Source organism: Tribolium madens, unplaced genomic scaffold, assembly GCF_015345945.1.
Source record: "Tribolium madens isolate multiple individuals breed KSU strain unplaced genomic scaffold, Tmad_KSU_1.1 Scaffold_19;HRSCAF=116;Tcas5.2_LG9, whole genome shotgun sequence".
Classification (NCBI taxonomy): Eukaryota; Metazoa; Arthropoda; class Insecta; order Coleoptera; family Tenebrionidae; genus Tribolium; species Tribolium madens.
The window spans coordinates 11,880,416-11,899,204 of NW_025400983.1; the positions used below are offsets into that span (position 1 = coordinate 11,880,416).

An 18,789-nucleotide genomic window follows, 5' to 3' on the forward strand; every position below is an offset into this window, starting at 1 on the left:
GATTCTTGTTTTTTATATACCTGGGAACCATTTTTCTCCACTTGTCCCCATGATAAAATGACCAAAATGTCAAAAGTGACAGCAAACCTAACCTCACATTTACGTACAAACTATGTTTATTTCTATTAAAAAGTAATAAATTACGTGACTTTGATGTATTAAATTGGATTTGTGGCAACATTTAATCATGTTTGACAAATCTGAGATGGACCAAGTGATTTTAGCGACCGGGGGCTACGACCACACCATCAAATTGTGGCACACTCATTCCGGTATTTGTTATAGAACAATGCAGCATGCCGAATCTGTAAGAAAACTAACCCAAACCTTCCCCAGAAATAACAAACCACTTTCAGCAAGTCAACGCTTTAGAAATAACTCCCGATAAACAACTCCTAGCAGCAGCGAGTTACCAACACATTTACATGTACGACTTAAACTCAAACAATTCGAACCCCATTGTTAATTACGACGGAATAACTAAAAATGTGACTGATGTAGGGTTCGAAGTGGACGGTAGGTGGATGTATTCAGGGGGCGAGGACTGCAGAGTGCGTCTGTGGGACTTGAAATCAAAAGGTACTCAATGTCCAAAAATTTTCGAAGTCCAAGCTCCTGTGACCTGCGTTTGCCTTCACCCAAACCAAGTCGAGTTGTTCGTGGGCGACCAAAGCGGGATTATATACAGGTGGGATCTAAAAACCGACCACAATGAACAACTAGTAAGATCCCTTAATCAATTTAAAACACTTAGTTTTTCGATTAATTCAGATTCCTGAAAGCGACGCTATGATTTTGGACATTGCGATTGACTCTCTGGGGACCCACATGGCGGCTGTGAACAACAAAGGCCGCTGTTACATCTGGAGCCTCAAATCGGGGCAAATCGACGAACCCACCAAAATGAACCCAAAACATAAGTTTGACGCCCATAAAAGACACGCATTGAAGTGCGTATTTAGCCCAGATTCTAGATATTTAGTGACCACATCAGCGGACCAAACCGCAAAAATTTGGGATACGACTGATTTTTCCATAAGACAGGAATTGAAACAAGAAAATCAGAGATGGGTGTGGGACGCTGCCTTTAGTTCTGACTCACAATACGTTTTTACAGGTGTGTTAAGTGATAATGAGACAAAAGATGATTAATTGTTTCAGCTTCCTCTGATTGTACGGCAAAAATATGGAATATTGAGACGGGTAAGATGGAGAAAGAGTACACAGGGCATCAGAAAGCGGTCACAGCATTAGCATTTAGGGATTGTGCAGTCTGATTTTTTTTTAATTTTGTTACTAAGTTGTTACGAAAATAACGACAAAAATTGGTTTTTATGATATATTTAAATTATTTGAGAAAAATAATACCTGTAGATATCTTCAGTCTCTAATTAAGTAAAACTGACTAATTCAAGCCGCTGAAAATAAATGTCTTTTGTTGACCCATCGCGAATGGAATATGTCATGCAATGTGTAATACTGGCCATAAGAAGTGCAACAGATCAACGTAAGTACCAAAATTAAAGTGCCCACATTTAAGCTAAAATGGCACTAACCCTTTTGTATTAAATTGACTTAAGCACGATTTTAATTACACTAAAATTAAAAATAGTTTACATTTAGACCATTGGAAGAGTTTCAACTTCGCCGATTTCAGTACAAGTCTCTTCATCCATTACAAAACTTACAAAAAACTTGAGGAAAACTTGTACATCATCAGGATTTGCGATCAACATAATTTGGGTTATAGCTGAAGGGGGGAGGAACGGGTTGTGAGCAGGGAGAGTGGTGGCGGAGGGGGGTTGAAGTTTGACTTTACAGCCCTGTAAATTGTCAGTCAGTAAATAAAGTTATTTTTTGTTAGTATCACCTTAGGTACAACAGCCTGGAATAAGTAATTAGTCAAAGGCATATCATTTTTGTTGATTGTGGTCACAACAAAAACATGCACGTCGTCTCGAGGCTTGTCTTTCACAAAGTGGAGAGTTATTGTGATTCCGTTTCTCTCGTTCAAGATTGTGAGGGGTGGGACTGGGCTTGGTTTGATATCTTCCAGTTTGATAAAAATGTCATTTAACTTAATTTCATGATTTTTTGGTGTTTCAGTTATGCTGGGTTTTCTTTGGGTGGTAGTTTCATCAGCTTCCAGCATTTTCTCATCAGCAATGTCAACCAAACAATCATCTATTGAATTTTCCATTATGTTTGTCTTTGGTTCTTCCTTTGGTTTACTTATTAAATAACTCAGATCTAAATTTAGAGAATCACTAATTGTTTCATTTTTTCCGTTGCTTTGGGATGGTTTCGTTTCAGATAATTTCGTAAGGCGATTCATTGGAATTTTTTCTTGTTTACTAAAACGAATTAATGACTACAAAAATTAACAAACCGGATTTATACTTATTAAAACTGCCTTGTCTGTTAGATGGGAGATTTTCTTTAATTAAATGTTCACTCAAAATATCCAACTCTTCTAAGGCTTTAAATTTATTCACCTCTTTCCCATTTTCGCTTTTATCTAAAATTATTAAAGTAGCAAGATTAGATTTAATTTGATTGAAAACTGACCACAAGTTAATACTGAAACTGGTTGCAAAATATCAGCAGAATCTGGAATGTTAGAAGCGTTAAAAATATCACATAAAACATCAATTTCTTTGGGTTCAGTGTTTTGACACTGTGCTTCATCAGAGCCTTCAAAATCAAGCAAGGCGTTACTTCCACCATCACGAACACTATTCCCCTGAACAATAATCTTGTTATATTTACTAAAAACATGACTCAATTCATCACTTGCTTGCAAAACATCACCTATAATATAAAATTTGCTGTTTAATTTAAATTATTTGTAATGTGTTACTGACCCAAAATTTCTTCATTCTGTTGAGTCTCTGCAGTTAATTTCATTAAATTTTGTCTTAGACGCTCACAACTTTGATGAAGCTCTTTGATTAGATCTAATTCATCAGCAGAAGAAATGCCTGGTTTGTAAGAATCAAGCATTTCGTTTAGTAATCTCACATTATTTTGTACTGATTCAAGTTCAGAAACGCGACGGCTCTTTAATTCCGCTCTTTTATCGTCCTAGAGTCACAATTTTGTAAAATTTGAAGCCCAAAAGTAACTTTTTACCTCTTTGACCATACTCTTAATCAGCCAATTGGCGGCTTGAATATCCTCAGGGTCTTTGCTTTGCAACAATTTTTGCAAAATTTTTGACTTCTCTTCATCGTGGAATACAGAATTTGTGACTTTTTTCCTTGGAATGTTGACATTTTGTACTATATTTGGGTTCGGAATTTCCTTGATAACGCCCTGCTTTCTCAGCATATCATATGCTTCCTTTATTTTGGTTTCTTTGGGATAATCCAGGGTCCAAATGTACATCAACTGTAAAACTTTTTGCTTCACAAGAAGCGGAGTTTGTGACCCTAAATATTTAGGTGAAACTAGCTTAATCATCTCGTTTAAAAACCGGAATTTGCCAACTTCTGACTGAAAAGCTGTTCCACATTTGCTCATACACGTATCTAAGATATTAAGCGTTTGAAGCAGCTCTTTCTCGTTACCCGATGGAAGCCTGTTTGCGATCACTTTAACCCCAATGTGCGCCCCATCTTTTTCTTTATTTACAAGAGCACAGAAGGCCTCAACGGCGGCGGTATCAATGTTTTGGTTTTGAGAGTTTGTGGCTTTTACTAAAATTACACGAAACTCAAGAGTATTTTTTTTAATAAGACAGTAAAAAGCTTACAAAGCAAGGCTTCGAGACTAGTTTGAGTCACCAAATCCATTTTAATGGCTTTTTTAAATTGTTTTAATCATTTTAATTTATTTTCATGTCACTTAAATGTCAAACTGCTGTCACGGAAAATTCCCTAGTTTTTTGGTAACTTACGAGACAGAGTTGGCAAAACTGAGTAAAATTTTTAAAAACGCGGTATCTTGCCTTAACTTGCTAGAATTCCCCTTATGAAAATGAGTTATAATAGATTAGATAAAACTAAAACATAACCAAAAATAAATAATCTGTTGATCTTTGTGACTGTATTAGTAATTGAATAAGTGTTGCGATATAAGCATTTTAGGTATGTAGAAAAATAATTTAATTTTTCTTAACTAACACAGACATTTTAAGTAACAATGGCAAACTACAAAATTCTTTCTGAAGAAGCTTTAGAACAATTAGTTTGTTCCAATTGCAACAAATACTTATCATTTGGGAGTCCAAAAATTGGAAGCAATAAAATCATCTGTCAACGTTGTGACCAAAAAGAGTGCATTTTACCGTTTTTTAACAACGATATATTCACGTATTTATTTCCGTGTATTAATCGTTTTGACAACTGTAACGAATTAATTTGTTACACACAAGTTGAAGAACATGAAAAAAGGTGTAAAATTGTTGGTAACCATCGATGCAGCGAGTGTAATTACACGGGAAATGGTTGTCAATTATATCACCATTTCCTAAAAAAACATCCCAACAACTTTTTAAAATATCCCGAATTTAGAATCGATGTAACCGAAAAGAAAAATTGGAATTATTTATATCGGATTGGGAACCACTTCTTTTTGATTAGATACCAATTTATGGCACCTGATAATGCTCTGAAATTGTTCGTAAAATGCATAGGACGAAACGAAGAAACAACCAAATTTCAAATTATTTTAACATCATTGGTCCGAGATAAGGAATATTTTCAATCTAGTGAGAAAAATTATCTTGAAGAAAAAATCGATATTTTGAAACATTTAGAAGAAAACACAGAGAATTTGGTGACGTGCCAATTGAAAGTGAAAGTGGGTGGAGATCTATTTACGTAAAATACTAACAACAATAATAACATCAACAGAAACCAAAACACTGAAAGTCAAAATGAAGAAATAGTGAAAGCTCTCAAACAAAACCTCTTCCCCAAATTGCGATGCTTCTGTGGCAGTTTCGTGCTCCCCCCAATTAAGAAATGTCCTGCCAACCACGTGCAATGCGAGATTTGCACCAACTCATACTGTCCCATTTGCGACGACGTTGTGAATTGGTCGCGAGCTCCCGATTTGGAGGCCTTCCATAATATTATCCCTCTCCCCTGTCGCTGGCAGTGCGGAATGCTACTACTCCATTCGGAATTGCGTTCACACGAAAAAACTTGTGAGAAAAGACGTTATAAGTGTATAGAAAAGTGGTGTTCATGGAGTGGAAGTTTACAGGATCTTATGAGCCATTGGCACAGTTCTGAACCTGTATATGACAGTGTTCACCAAGTGTATGGCTTCAGTGAAGGCCTCGTTGAATTTTATTTACTATACAACAATGAACTGTTTTATTTAAGAATGGAACCGTTGAAGAGTTCAGGTCGAAATTTTCATGTGAGAAAAGTTTCAAATGTGGATTCGAGAAATGAAGTTTACTCGGCAAGGGTAGTGCTGAGGCATAGCTGCGATGGGATGACAAAAGAGAAAAAGGCGACACTTAAATTTGGAGGAATTACTTTGTTGAAAAGAAATTATTTTAAATATTTTGGGGAGTGCAAAAATTATAAAATTATTTTTAACCTGAAACTTGCGTCGTAGGGGATTTGCCTGATTTTGTCAGTATAACCGCTTATCATTTTTTAACAATAATTAGATAAAAATTGGGGGATAATAAAAAATAAATTGAGTTTGATTAATTTTATTTTGTTACCAATGCACAAGTATCACAATCGGAGGTTGTAACACGCGTTTTTATACAATTTTTTCTACTGAGCACTTTTTAAATTAAATTTATTATTAAATTTGCCAGTTAAAATTTTTCACAGTTGACGTATGTGGTTTTCAAATTGCTCAAAAATAGCTTAAATTGCATTAATTTAATACGTTGAAATGCAACAATTTCTTCTTACTTATAAACGACAGTCTATGGCCGGTGATGGCCAAAGTATTGCATAAAATGTCGTCAAAAAACAGTGTTACAAAGTTCTTATTGTGACACCGAAATAGAAAAAATATTTCTTCGTCTTTTTTAGGTAAAAAACAACAGTACACAAAGTACAGCTGGGAAATAAAATTTTTCCAAATGTAAATTCAGTCCTAGTTGTCAATTGTCAACTTGACAATACAATAAAAAATATTTTATCAATGGAATTAAATTTGTACTATAATGCCGCTTAAGTGAAGTAGAGAAAGCCAGAAAGAAAATGGTAGGAAAATTATGAATTTAGAGTGCCACCAAAATATTTTTACCTATCTTTAATAAAACACGTTCACACCATGGAAAAATTGAAAAAAAAAACTCGAAATTTTATTGACATTTCCCGTTTTATTTAATGTAGGTAGCTGTAAATGAATTTAACACATTTTTTTCTATAATAAATTATTAAATTAGTGACCCAGAATTAAAATCGTACCTTTTATCTCTTTTTTTCTAAAATTTGAAGCATTTTTTCATTCCAATTACAATAATATATTAATGTGCATCGAAGTAGTCGTTGAAAGGGATCATCTTAAGGTGGCAACCATGCGAAAATTTAAACAATCCTAAACTCAATCTTCCCTAAAAATTATTTTTTCAAATAAATGTGTACCCCATGTAACAAAAAATAATTAAATTAACAACGTAATTAACATAGGATAGCAAACATAAAGATTTTTGACATTATTGATGTGATTAAATTTGTTCTAAATGACATTAATGACAAGTCTAAAGCGGCCTTTATTAAAGATTCATTTAGACTTCTACAACCTACTTGATGCACATTAATATGAAAAAGAGTATATGTACTTAAAATGGGTTTTCCACTTATTTACTTACAACAGAATTATTATCGTTTACCTAAAAATAAGTAAAATTATTTTTAGAAGAGGGTTGGGGTTTCCAGAATTATTTTTGCTAAAACATTAAGCTTTACTTACATTTTTTATTTTTTCATCTTTAAAAGCTATCAGTACCTGCCTATCATTGAAAAATATGTGTCAAAATATAAAAAATAATTGCATTTTAAGTGCTTGCAATTATTAATATAAGGTATTCGGAACGCTAATGGTTGTCATACATTTTAACTTTGACGTGAATAAATGTATTTTACTTTAAAAACGAAATGAAAGTTTTATTGCTACTGAAAATGCAGTTTTTATCGACTTAAATAATTACGAGCAACAGATGTCATTGGCATATAATTACCTTTAAACTTGGACTTATTTGTTAGTTGTTTTTGAATTTATTAAAACCTTTACCTAATAGTGAGAATAGTCATGTGGAGCAAAACTATTCTTCTAACATTATTATTGTATGTTGTTGCAGTTTATAGTAGTAGTAGTAGTTAATGAGAGGTTTGTTTACTTGATGATCAAATATTTAAATAACTTTTTTAGATAGTACCAGTACTAATGCGAATAGAAATACGACTGTTGTGAATATAAACAGAAGTATATGTGCTCAGAACGAAACTAGAGCATTTCTTCTTAGTTGTGAATCTAGTTGTAGAAATTTGAGACAAAATTGTCGTCTATCGTCTCGATGTGTTTGTAAAAATGGATTTTTCAGAGATATTAAAACTCAAGTTTGTGTGATTGAACAAAATTGTTCCAATTATTTCTATTTACGTATATGGGCAATGAGTTAGTTAATTATTATTTTATAAATCTTTTACTAATTTTTAAATTTTTATAGTAAACAGGATATTGAGGATAATATTGAGCTTGATCAGGCCTTTCGTACCAACGTAATTAAAAATAAGGACTAAATTAAATTTTTTATTATGAAATTTATTTCAGGACTGTGGTAGATGCTGTTGGTCTACTTTTGACTGCAAATAGGGTACGCCAACTTATTCTTCCTTTATAAACTAAATAAATTTAATCAAAATAAATCAAGTATAAAAAATTCGTTTTGGACTCTTGAAGTTTCCAAAGTCGGAAATACGTTATAGATTACTTTACGGTCGATAAAAATATATTTCTCATAATATTTATTACTTCCCACAGAAAAAAATATGAGGCGAGTTTAATTGAATTTAGTGAAACTCAAATTTTTAAATGGGTGGATTTTGGAATAAAAGCTTTAACATGGATATTTTTTATTAAATTTTTACATGAATATACAGTATTGTTAATTATATTTTAGTACATTTAATAAATAGAAGAATAAAGTAACAAATTGTATTGGCGTTTTTATCATTCTTAGGGCTCTAAAGTATGATAATAACGGTCCAATAGTCTGCATTCGTTTTTATATAATTAATTAGGAAACAATATCACATTAGACATATACACTATTAAGGGAAGCACTTCTTGAATTTTTTAACGAATTTAGAATGAATCGAAGAAGGGAAACCATAAATATACTTATTGTAGAACTATGGCAGACCATAATTTACTACGAAGAGTAATTAAATGTTAAATGTAAAAAATAGAAAAAATAAGTAGATTATGGCCTGATGTTTTCCCTGGTTGATTGTACATCACATTTTTCTAGTTACGACCTAATAACATCACAAATAAAATTTTCAGTGTATAACTTTATTGCATTTACAGTGTTTTATCATCTAGTAGGACCTAATTATATTTAGGAATAAGTAAGCTATTTACATAGTTTTTGACTTAGTCTTTCATTTGATAAAAATATTGGTCTCGAGGTAAAAAAGGGCGAAAATAAACAATTCAGTCATAAGTTGTGCTTTTGACAAAGCTCATAATCCGTATACCCGTTTTGGATTAAATCGGTGTCATCTCAAGTACGACTCTTCTTCCAAGGCTGTGTTCATGTTCACTACTGCTACTCTCACAGTCGATCGGAGACACAGAACTCCGTGATCGTTTCTCGTCGGATCAGTCACACTTAAAAGTCACATTTCTTGGACCTGAAGCGACCGCAGTTGCGGCAACACTAGCAGCCAGTCTTGCAGCTATAGGGTGTTCCGTATCCGAAGGGAAACGACCACTTTGCCGCCATCATTGAAAATGTCTGATCCCAAAATGTTTGTTCCTTCTGGCGTAATTCCTCCCACACAGAATTTTCTTAAACGCGTGCCGAAACTCGGGACTGAAAATCGTATAAATGATAGGATTTAACGTCGAGTTGAAATAACCCAACCAGAGGAATATCGAGATCACGTATTTTTCAAACAAGTTCGCGTTGATTGGAAGCAGCACCGCCATTATAAAAAATGGCAGCCAACACAGCACGAAAGCACCAGTAATAATAGCGAGAGTCTTAGCGGCTTTTCTTTCGCGTTTGGAGTCAGCACTATCGCGTGATTTCTTCTTGATGGGATAATGTTGGGGCTGGTAGCTCATACTGCAGTCGGTGGTGGTGGGCATGTCGGGCTCAAGGCCGTTGGCAAAGGAGGTCTTTTCGGGGCTGGAGTTGGAGGAGACGGTGGTGAAAGCCGTTGTTGTCTCGGAGATGGTGGGTAAGGGGCGGCCGATGATGGTGACTACGGCGGCGGCGATGCCTCCAGTGCCGCTGGCGGCGGCCAAGCCTCCGGCAATGCCCCCGGCGGCAGGGTTCTGGGAAGAGGTGTTGGCGCCGCTGCCGATGACTTGGCGTCTGCGGATGCGTTTCCGGGCGGTTTGGAAGATGCGCCAGTAGAGGATGAGGATGACGAGGAGTGGAAGGTAGAAGGAGGAAGCCGTGGCGAAAATCTGGTAGTAGAGGTCCTGGCTGATGAGGCATTCTTTGTCGCGGATTCGGTCATCCCATTTGGGGTCTTTCCAGCCCAGAAGGGGGGCGATGCACACTAGAAACGAGACGAACCAAATTATGAAGATCATCATGCCGATTCGCTTCGATGTGCGCTGATGGATGTAATCTATGTTGGTTACGGCCCAATATCTAGAAATTACAACGAATGTTAAGAGGAATTGGAATTTTATAGAGGCATGAAGTCGGAGCATTGGAAATAGGGATTATTCCTGATGGACGCGATATTACGCCGCTTGCACACATTTTACATATTTTTAAATGGGTTGTAAAATTGTATTTTCTGATGGAGAATTTAAAGAAGTGCTTTTCACATCTTTAATCGTGTTGAGAAAATGTAATTACTTTGAACACAATGAAGCTCACATTTATTGTACAGAAAAAAGAGTTATTAATGAAAGTAATAGTACATAGTGGTTATAAATGATTTTCATCTAGCCAGCTTTGGAATTTTTTTTATTTGTGCCGCTCTACTTTTTTGAAAGCTCTAGTTCTGTCATTAGTGTCACTTATTAATTAATAATAAATGGTTGTTTGTTTGAGTTAAAATAAGTAGGTACCCCTATTTTCGTAAAGCGGCATTTTTATTTTACATGGAAAGTTCACAGCTGGCTAGATGAAAATCATTTATAACCACTCTGTATATTATGTAACTAGTGCTATAAAGGCCACTTTAGGTATAAGTTTTATTAGGTACGAGCATGGGCGCCCGCAGAAATTATGGCCACGGGGGGCAAAAAAAAAGAGTCGAAATTAATAATAACAGTTTCATTTGTCTATTTTCATATCACTCAGTTCGTGATAAAAATGTAAATATTAATTTCTTATTTCGTTCATGAAAATTTAAGTTGGGACATGTTTGTAAAGAATCAAAAAAAGCTTTTTTTTATATCAAATATAGCAACCACTATTGTCCCAGGGGGGGCAACGGCCCCCACTGCCCCCCCCCCCCTGTGGGCGCCCATGGGCACGAGCGAAGCGAATGTCTAGAGAAGTGTTACATACTGTACTTTTTCTACGACCACCACAAAAAATGTACTTAAATTAAAAATTAAATTAGATGACAGAAAGCTAACTTCAGCCCGAGACTAATACAACAGTTGCTATTAGCAACGTAACTAATACGTATACGAAGTGACATGACATTGTCATGAGTTAAGAATACAGAAATTTTTAAACTTAATTATTTATATATAATTAATTTTTGTATTTATGGGTTTAGAGCTAATACCTTTTTCTTGCAACTATATCGTTTTATTCAGTAAGGCGTTACAAGAATTAAGGAGACATTATCTCAATGTCGACAGTTAGTGTTTTGAGAAAAATTGCATTGAATCTTTGATTGTTAATAAAAAATTAAGGAATTGTTTAATATTAATGAAAATTGCTGAAAGTCTAAGTTTTGGTAATAATAATGTTTATTCAAAGAAAATTTTTCTCATTGTTTTTGTATTTTGGGCCCTACATAAGCCATCGAAACTCAAAACCAATTTTTATGAGTTACTATAGCTTTCGTTGGGAGAGTCGATGTGACTTTTTTTTTAAGTATTTAAACATTGATTTATCGCGAAAACATTTTTTTGTTCTTAATCCCCTTTTCTTCTAGGCCCACGCTATTTAACAAGTGATAAATTTAACGTATGTAAAAGTAATAGTTCTTATATTGAAAAACAACGGGTGTTTACCTAAATTTGGCATCATAGTCATATGAGTGTGTTGTGAACGCACTACAGTTTTTAATACGCCCGGCAAGGTGTCAAATGTCAAATTAATAAACTTTCAATACGATGCGATGGTTCGTTCACAATCGAACTTTCATAGAAAACATTGACGCCAAATTAAAAAAAAAACATCCATTATAATTTCTAAAAAAATCTAGGTATTTATAAAAATTTCGAAGTTAAGGGAGTTTAAATTTTGCACTTTAACTCTATTTATTTCTGTTGAAAAAATAATTTTCTAAGATTTTTTGCTACAGGTTATTAGAAGAGGAAACAAGGAAGCTGTTTCCTAGATTGTAACTTTTTTTGTGTTATTTATGGCTTTTGTTGTCAAAATTTTTGTACCTTTACTAAATAATTATAAAAAAGAATATATACAAGATCATCAGTATGATTAAATAGACATAAAAAATGTCAAATGTTAAAAAATAAATGTCAAAATTTTTTGACAGATAGAATTTTTTAAACATTCTTTTAGTAGGGGGACTACCCAATTACTCCTCTTCAAGGAGGTGCGCGATTTTCTGGACATTCTGTATACGTATATATGCCCTAGATTTAATTACGTCACATAAAATGAATTATTCCAATTGAATTTTACAAATTACTAGACCCATTTTAGAGACATTTTTTGACAAAATATTAATTAATTTTTTATTAAAGTTTATCTCGTTTTAATTATTGCCAAAATATGTATAACTTGGCGACATTAAATAAGGTGTGCTGAAATTTCAGTTGCGGCTAGGTATTTAGTAAAAGTCTGTTTGCATGTGTAACACGAAGAGACCGGTTCAAATGGCGTTTTACACTTGAATGCTTTATGCAAATACACAGAGAAAAACTCATTCGAGCGGTAACTTCGTCTATTGATTGTGATACAAATCCATATTTATGCTGATCCTGGCATTAGTACATTCCCTATTCCTGTATACAAACACAACATAAGACGTTTTTTAGACAGTCGGCCTTATTTAAAACACAAACTACATTTTCCCCTCTCTTTATATCATTTTACATTTAAATTATAAATTGTTCATTCCAACTCTGATGAGAACTGTCATTTTATTAGTACGGAATTATGTCTACTTGTATGTTGCCATTTCAACAGGGAAATGTGTATTACCTCATTCTTGATTATTAACGTCTGTAGAAACATGGTAGGCTAATATTGAAGGAATATTTAATGAGGTAATAAATTTGTTATGTTTGAAATATGAGGAAAATAAAACATTTATTGCACTTTGTTATTTAAACGTGAAAAGTTGTAACTGCGAGTTTTTAGTTGGATTATAGTATCGCTTACTCGAACAATAGAGAAGTGTTTAATGAAATTTACGGTAACAGCAAATGCAATTTTCAAACTATTAATGAATTTGATATTACTAATTGTAGGTACCTAGCTATAAAAGTTTCGCTTATTTTTATAACTATTAAGACAACTAAAGTTTTATAAACAGTTTAAAAATCGAGGTCGTAGTTTAATAGGGTGAGATTTTTAAACTATAAAACTCGTGTTGTCTTCAAGATTTTTTGCAACACTAATATTGAATCAGAAATTTTACTAAATTCAGAAATTATTATAAAGAAGTATGTCAAAATAATGTCAAAATTGACAAAAAAATATGCATCAGCGTATTTTATAGACTTACTAGCTTCCACCTATGACTTCGTCCACGTAGATTTTCGATACAAATTTTTGTTGTTTCTCAAAGAAGAAATGTGAAGTTAGTCTGTTTATCTATTTTTTTCTTGATTTATCAACTCAAAACAACGCGAGAGAAGATAGCCGATGTTTAAAAGAATGACAAAAGTACAACGCTTGTAGTACAAAAGTACAAACGCTTACACCCCAGTTCACCTGGTCGAATTTTCAAAAAGTGTCTTTTTAGTTCATTTCTACATCCTCAAAAATCAAAATTCTAAAAGTAATATTTATATTTTCGTTTAAATGTTTGCACCCCTATTTCATCCCGTTATAGGTTGGTTTTTGTTGAGTGCCACTTCTACACTCTCTAAGAAAAATATTTTCCAAATTTCATGTTTCTATCTTCGGTTAAACGTGTTCCTTCTTAGAAATTTATTTTTAAAAATCTCGTCTTAGTGCACCTTTACAACCGCCAAAGGACATATCTTTAATGATACTGATGATCCTGTATATGTTTTTTTACACTTATTTAATAAAAATTCTGGTGCACTCTGTATACGTTATAACTTATAATTAATGATAAACATCTGCAAGTACAGTTGCGGACAATAAAATCTGAGCACTGATTTGACATTTTATTACTTTTTAGCAACCTAGTACCCAATATCCCTAAATTCTAAACAGTGAGATCATTTCCGATTTGACTGGAAAGTAAGTTTATCTCTTTTTAGTGAGAGGCCAATTGCTACAAAGGGTAACAGAAGAAGATGCCATAAAGGTTAGTGCATTTTTATTTATTTATTGCAAAGTGAAGTGTGTGAATTTGTGATTTTTGAGTGCAACAGTAAGTATTTATTAAATTATGAATAAAAATTAATTGTGTTTTCGATAAAATGGTTTAAGTGAAATTGATTGAAATTGATTGAAAACATGTGAAACATGAAAAATGTCAAAGTTATAACAATAATCGTTCCCCAATTAGATTTGTTTTAAAGTAAATCTCTAACGTTTAAAATTAAATTATTGTAATTAAAAAAGCAGTCCTTTTAACAACTTCTATTGTTGTTAGAAAATGTCTCAATATTAACGAAATTCATTTTAATAATGTCAATAATACGAACTTAATTAATAATTCATTAAGTAGCGAGGCGGAAGATCTGTAGTGACGCTAGATATTGGAATATTAGGGGATTTTTTCTTACATTAATCTTATTTCAACAATTAAACATTATTACTTGATAGCAATATCCGTAATGGTGAATCTTGCCTGACTGCATGTCTAAACCGCCGGGTCAGTGGAGTGTAAAGGTGGTGGAAATTATTTGTCAAAAAATTATGTCTTAAAATAATTATCTGCCAAATGGTTTCTTCTTCTTTTGCCGGGTCAAACAATAATAATAAAAAAAGTGAAGTGTGTGAATTTGTGATTTTTGAGTACAACAATAACTATTTATTAAATTATGAATAGAAATTAATTGTGTTTTATTATTTCCCAAATTCTATTTGAAGAAATTTGTAAAAAAACGCAATACGCAATTACAATAAAAAGATTCAATTAATTTAAACTAAAACGAGTGCAGAAGTGGATCGGTAGCACTGCACGTACTGCCAACATCATAATCCCTAACTGTGACGTTTTGTTCCCAACAGTAAATTAGTGGAATTTGTAAAACTAAGGTTACCATTTTTTAACAAAAAATCTTAGTAAATTGACAATATTTAAAGGAAATTAATAACTTGTTTTATTTAAACACAAATTGTATTTGTATTAATTTTGCAATAAAAAGAAAACTACAAAAACTAGGGTTTTCATTAATGTTCTTCACTTATCAACATTAATTCTTTGTAGTAGATGATTATGATAAAGAAATCTAATTTATTTATGAGTTATGAAAGACAATTAAGTATACAGAGTGTTTTCTTAATTTAGCGAAAAATACACGAAGTTATGAGAATTTAAATTTTGCACTTTGACTCTATTTATTTCTGTTGGAAAAATAATTTTTTAGTTTTCTTTTGTTACAGGAAGAGAAAACAAGGAAGCAATATCCTAAATTGTAACTCTGTTCAATGTTATTTGTGGATTTTATTAGCAAAATTTTTGTACCTCTACTAAATAATTATATACAAGATCATCAGTATCATTAAATACACATAAAAAAATGTCAAATGTCTAAAAATAAATGTCAAAATTTTTTGACAGATAGAATTTTTTAAACATTTTTTCCATGTTCCTGGTGTCATACCAGAAATTTTTCTCTGGGGCGCGAGTTCTGACGCACCCTGTATAGATAAAAAGAAGGTAAGATACGTTGATATTGACGACGTACTTTATAGATAAAGCGTATTTTAACGGCAGCATAAGAGGTAAGCTTAAATGCACCATAGAATTAGTATTGCAAAAATACATTTTTCAAAATTGTCATTTTTATTTTAATGATCCGAATGTTCTTTTTGTAAGATACTTCAACGTTCCTGAAAATATGGATTTGTCAAGATTAAGTAAAGCTCAAAGGTAATATTGTTTCTTTTGGGGTGTTTCAAAATAAAAGCGAAACTCTTGGTTTGTTTATTTGTTGTATTTATTTTGCTTATTAAAAACTTAGATTGCGAGTCGGTATAATTTATTTTGTGCTTGAGATTTTTGTTGGAGCTTATGGACCGGGAAAGTTGCTCCTAATCCGGCAATTTTTTCACGTTAGGAGTGAACAGAGACTCGCTTTTAGTCCCGAGCAGCGAATTAAAGTCTCTCCCTCATCTCTTTTCTTAACTCAATTAAACATAATGAAATCAGGTAAGAATTCTTCGACACTTTAATGAATAACTCAATCCCAGTAGATAATACAAACTTCTGAAACAGTCTTTCAGGATAATTGTGTTTCTGTCGATCAAATTATACCCCGGTGTTTAAAGCTCCGTTAAATTCAATTATGTAAAAGAATTTATTATTGCGTTATACTTTTTGGGGGAGATTTTTCGTAATCAGCACCGGGGGTACGATTAAGTTTAGCAAAAAGCGTTGACCGGAACACCGAGCCGAGCTAAACCACAACATGAAAATAATCCGGTCAAAGCTCTTTGTGAGTAAATGGTATGGATGCAAATTTTTCGGTTGATTAAGGAAGCGATGGTGGATTTAATTACCTGTCCAGGGCGATTGCGACCAGGTGCAAGATCGAAGCAGTGCAGCAAAGGACGTCACTGGATGTCCACATGTCGCAAAGCTCGGGCCCAAGAGTCCACTCTTGACTAACTTCATAGACTGCCCCTAGGGGCATCACCAAACACGCCACGAGGAGATCCGCCACTGCCAAGGATAATATTAAGTAGTTGGCTACGTTCTGTAGATTTCTTTCCAGTAGAATTGCTGCTATCACAAAGACGTTCCCTGAAATGAAGACAGTTTTTTAGCATCTCAACTGTTCGAAATTGAAATATGATTTAATATTTCAGTCACTTTGGTACTTTTTACAGATGCTTGCTGTCAGAAACGGTTTTCTTCTCATTTTATTTATTCTATGGTGTGTTAAACATATTTAAATAGGAGTGGCATTTAGCTTTCCCTCGTTTCCCACATTTGTTTAATTTGTATTCCGTGAGGAAACGTCGTAAAGCTGCAAAAGATACGACACAAACATTTCCTTTTACAATGAAAATGAATAACAGCTACCTTTTTTGTTAAAGTAAATTCTATGGAATGTTAGTTAGTATTCCGTACAAGGCTTTGAACGTACATTTGTGATGTTATTTTAAGACAATTTTAATAATCATTTAGAGGGTAGTTCGATATGTTTGCTGCTATCTTTGGGCTTGGCTTTTTGAAACTTTTATAAGGGTTTTCGCACCACCACTTCGCTATATAAATAATGTATTTATTGTATATTCTCTACGGAAGGGAAAATTTATACGTGAGGAATTATTTACATTGAAATGGAGGACATTATCGTTTAAGAAACGTGTTGGAAAAGTGCAATATTGTAAAATTCTTTAACATCTTGTTTTATTAAGCACATTTTTCAACTTTCAAATAAACTAAATTTTTGTTTCAGAAAGGAGAAACTTGGAACCATGAGCAGAGTTGAATGAAATTTTAAGTTTTATTAAACTAATTAAAAAAATTAAACAAAAAGACATTCAATTTTGAAACAATAAATTTGTGTTAGATATTATTTTCTTTAGTCCTGCATTATTGGATCTGTTTGATAAATTTCCAATAAAAGAAAAAAATTTTAACTTTGTGTAAGCCACGTTGAAATATTAGGAGTTATACAAAACCCTTGGCAACTTCTTTTACTTTCTGAAGTTTTCCTTTAATCATACACCTTTGTTTACTTTATTTGTATTGCCATTATTCGTCTAAACAATGTAGCAAGTTATGTGAGCTGAAATATTGGCTATTGATTAAATATAAAATTTTAACAAAATGCCATCAAGAAAAATTGAACGTTTACGAGATGCGAGATTTTACAAGTTTCTTTGTGGCGTGTAGCTTTGAAATAAACATGTGTGTAAAAATTACATAAATCAAAATTATAATAGCAAATGTGTTGTGTCAGTCATATTTTCAACACATAATTTAAATTTAATCATCTGTCATGTCTGGGTTATTTATTACGATAGATGAATGTGTTATTTAGGTTTGAAATTTGGGTAAAAATATAGTTTGTGCACGAATTATTCTATTTTACTCAAAACCGTTTTGGTGGTTCAAAGGAGGAATTAAAATGACATGATAAGTGACACACCCACTCTTGAATATAATAAAAAAAATGAAAATTTAACGTCTTCGTTTTTGAATAATTGGAAAAATTGGAAAAAAAAATTGGAAAAAAGGCTGTTGTATAACATTTTTGAAAAGCGCTTGTTATGGGCTTTCCAACGATGTATCGTGCCATTTAAAATTTTCAACTTAAGGTGGCTGTGGCTTGAAGGGTGGGTGGAGGAGCGTCATTTACCATGCCATTTTGATTCCCCCTAAAAACCACCGAAACGGTTTTGAGTGATTCTCAATAACTTTTTTAGTTCTACAGATATTGCCGATTGCAAGTTTTAAAATTGACATCCCGTATATATCGGGTGTTTCAAAAATGTGTGGCATAATTTTAACCACGAATACCCCTCTACAAATGAGAATAGAGAGCACAATATTTACTGACCTAGCTCAAAAAATAGAAAAATTACAGCTTTCCAAAAATCGGTATGGAAAATGATTTTTTGGAAATATTTTTGTTATCGTTTATCCGATTATTATGAAACTTTGCATGTCAAGGGACAAAAAGATACTCTTTGATATGGTGTAAACGGAAGTCTTGTAAAAGCTATAGATTTCCGGTGACAATAGGACCCTTCCAGTTTTTGGGTCATAACTCTTTTTTTCAGCCTATTAACAGATATTTTTGATACCAAAAATCAAAAGCTCGATCATTTTTCATAAAAAAGTACTCTTGTTAATATCGCTAAATTGTACCGTTCTCGAGTTATTTCGGTTTAAACAAAACTCTACACCGCGCTGCAAAATCAAAAAGTATGAATTTTGAGCGTATCATTACCTTGGAAACAATCCACTATGAATGACATAGCTGTCACTGCTGTGGCATTTAATGTCAATTTTATTTAATCCAAAGTAAAATTTGATTATTTCTTGATGATCATAGCAAAACACACGATTATGTGTTGGAAGAAACAATGCATTAACCATCCCGGCCATCACAACATGATCTGAGAATACACCACTGAAATTT

General features: G+C 33.0%; 5 protein-coding genes across 9 annotated transcripts in view; 3 read left to right on the forward strand and 2 right to left on the reverse strand.

The window, feature by feature from the left end:
- The first annotated feature begins 57 nt into the window (after positions 1–57).
- LOC123009602 (target of rapamycin complex subunit lst8) lies at positions 58–1,416 on the forward strand. The gene is made up of 4 exons (XM_044406027.1): positions 58–307; positions 357–722; positions 772–1,117; positions 1,162–1,416. Exons 1-4 carry the CDS (start codon positions 188–190, stop codon positions 1,275–1,277), a joined length of 948 nt encoding a protein of 315 aa, XP_044261962.1. The 5' UTR covers positions 58–187; the 3' UTR covers positions 1,278–1,416.
- LOC123009598 (ADP-ribosylation factor-binding protein GGA3) lies at positions 1,326–3,877 on the reverse strand. Its single transcript, XM_044406014.1, has 7 exons — positions 3,755–3,877; positions 3,133–3,698; positions 2,865–3,084; positions 2,569–2,811; positions 2,401–2,518; positions 1,871–2,354; positions 1,326–1,823 (listed from the first exon to the last, which is right to left on the reverse strand). The coding sequence occupies exons 1-7, from the start codon at positions 3,792–3,794 to the stop codon at positions 1,620–1,622; spliced, it is 1,875 nt and encodes a 624-aa protein (XP_044261949.1). The 5' UTR covers positions 3,795–3,877; the 3' UTR covers positions 1,326–1,619.
- Positions 3,878–3,948: 71 nt separating this feature from the next.
- On the forward strand, positions 3,949–6,034 carry LOC123014309. Its single transcript, XM_044413368.1, is given in 2 exon segments — positions 3,949–4,088; positions 4,139–6,034. A coding segment is annotated over 1 exon segment (1,431 nt). The 5' UTR covers positions 3,949–4,088; positions 4,139–4,143; the 3' UTR covers positions 5,575–6,034.
- Positions 6,035–7,158: 1,124 nt separating this feature from the next.
- Positions 7,159–8,008, forward strand: LOC123009471. The gene is made up of 5 exons (XM_044405823.1): positions 7,159–7,300; positions 7,354–7,599; positions 7,652–7,703; positions 7,756–7,798; positions 7,966–8,008. Exons 1-5 carry the CDS (start codon positions 7,234–7,236, stop codon positions 7,975–7,977), a joined length of 420 nt encoding a protein of 139 aa, XP_044261758.1. The 5' UTR covers positions 7,159–7,233; the 3' UTR covers positions 7,978–8,008.
- A 38-nt stretch (positions 8,009–8,046) lies between these two features.
- LOC123009436 (5-hydroxytryptamine receptor-like) overlaps positions 8,047–18,789 on the reverse strand; it is a 93,529-nt gene continuing 82,786 nt past the window's right edge. For 4 of the 5 annotated variants that reach the window (XM_044405751.1, XM_044405749.1, XM_044405772.1 and 1 more), the window contains 2 exons: positions 16,193–16,436; positions 8,047–9,814 (listed from right to left, as the gene is read on the reverse strand). In XM_044405751.1, the coding sequence (XP_044261686.1) occupies positions 8,932–9,814; positions 16,193–16,436 (1,127 nt within the window). In that variant the 3' untranslated portion in view covers positions 8,047–8,931. Of the gene's footprint in view, positions 9,815–16,192; positions 16,437–18,597; positions 18,767–18,789 lie in introns of those variants that run through there. The other variant, XM_044405762.1, reaches the window with a different exon arrangement.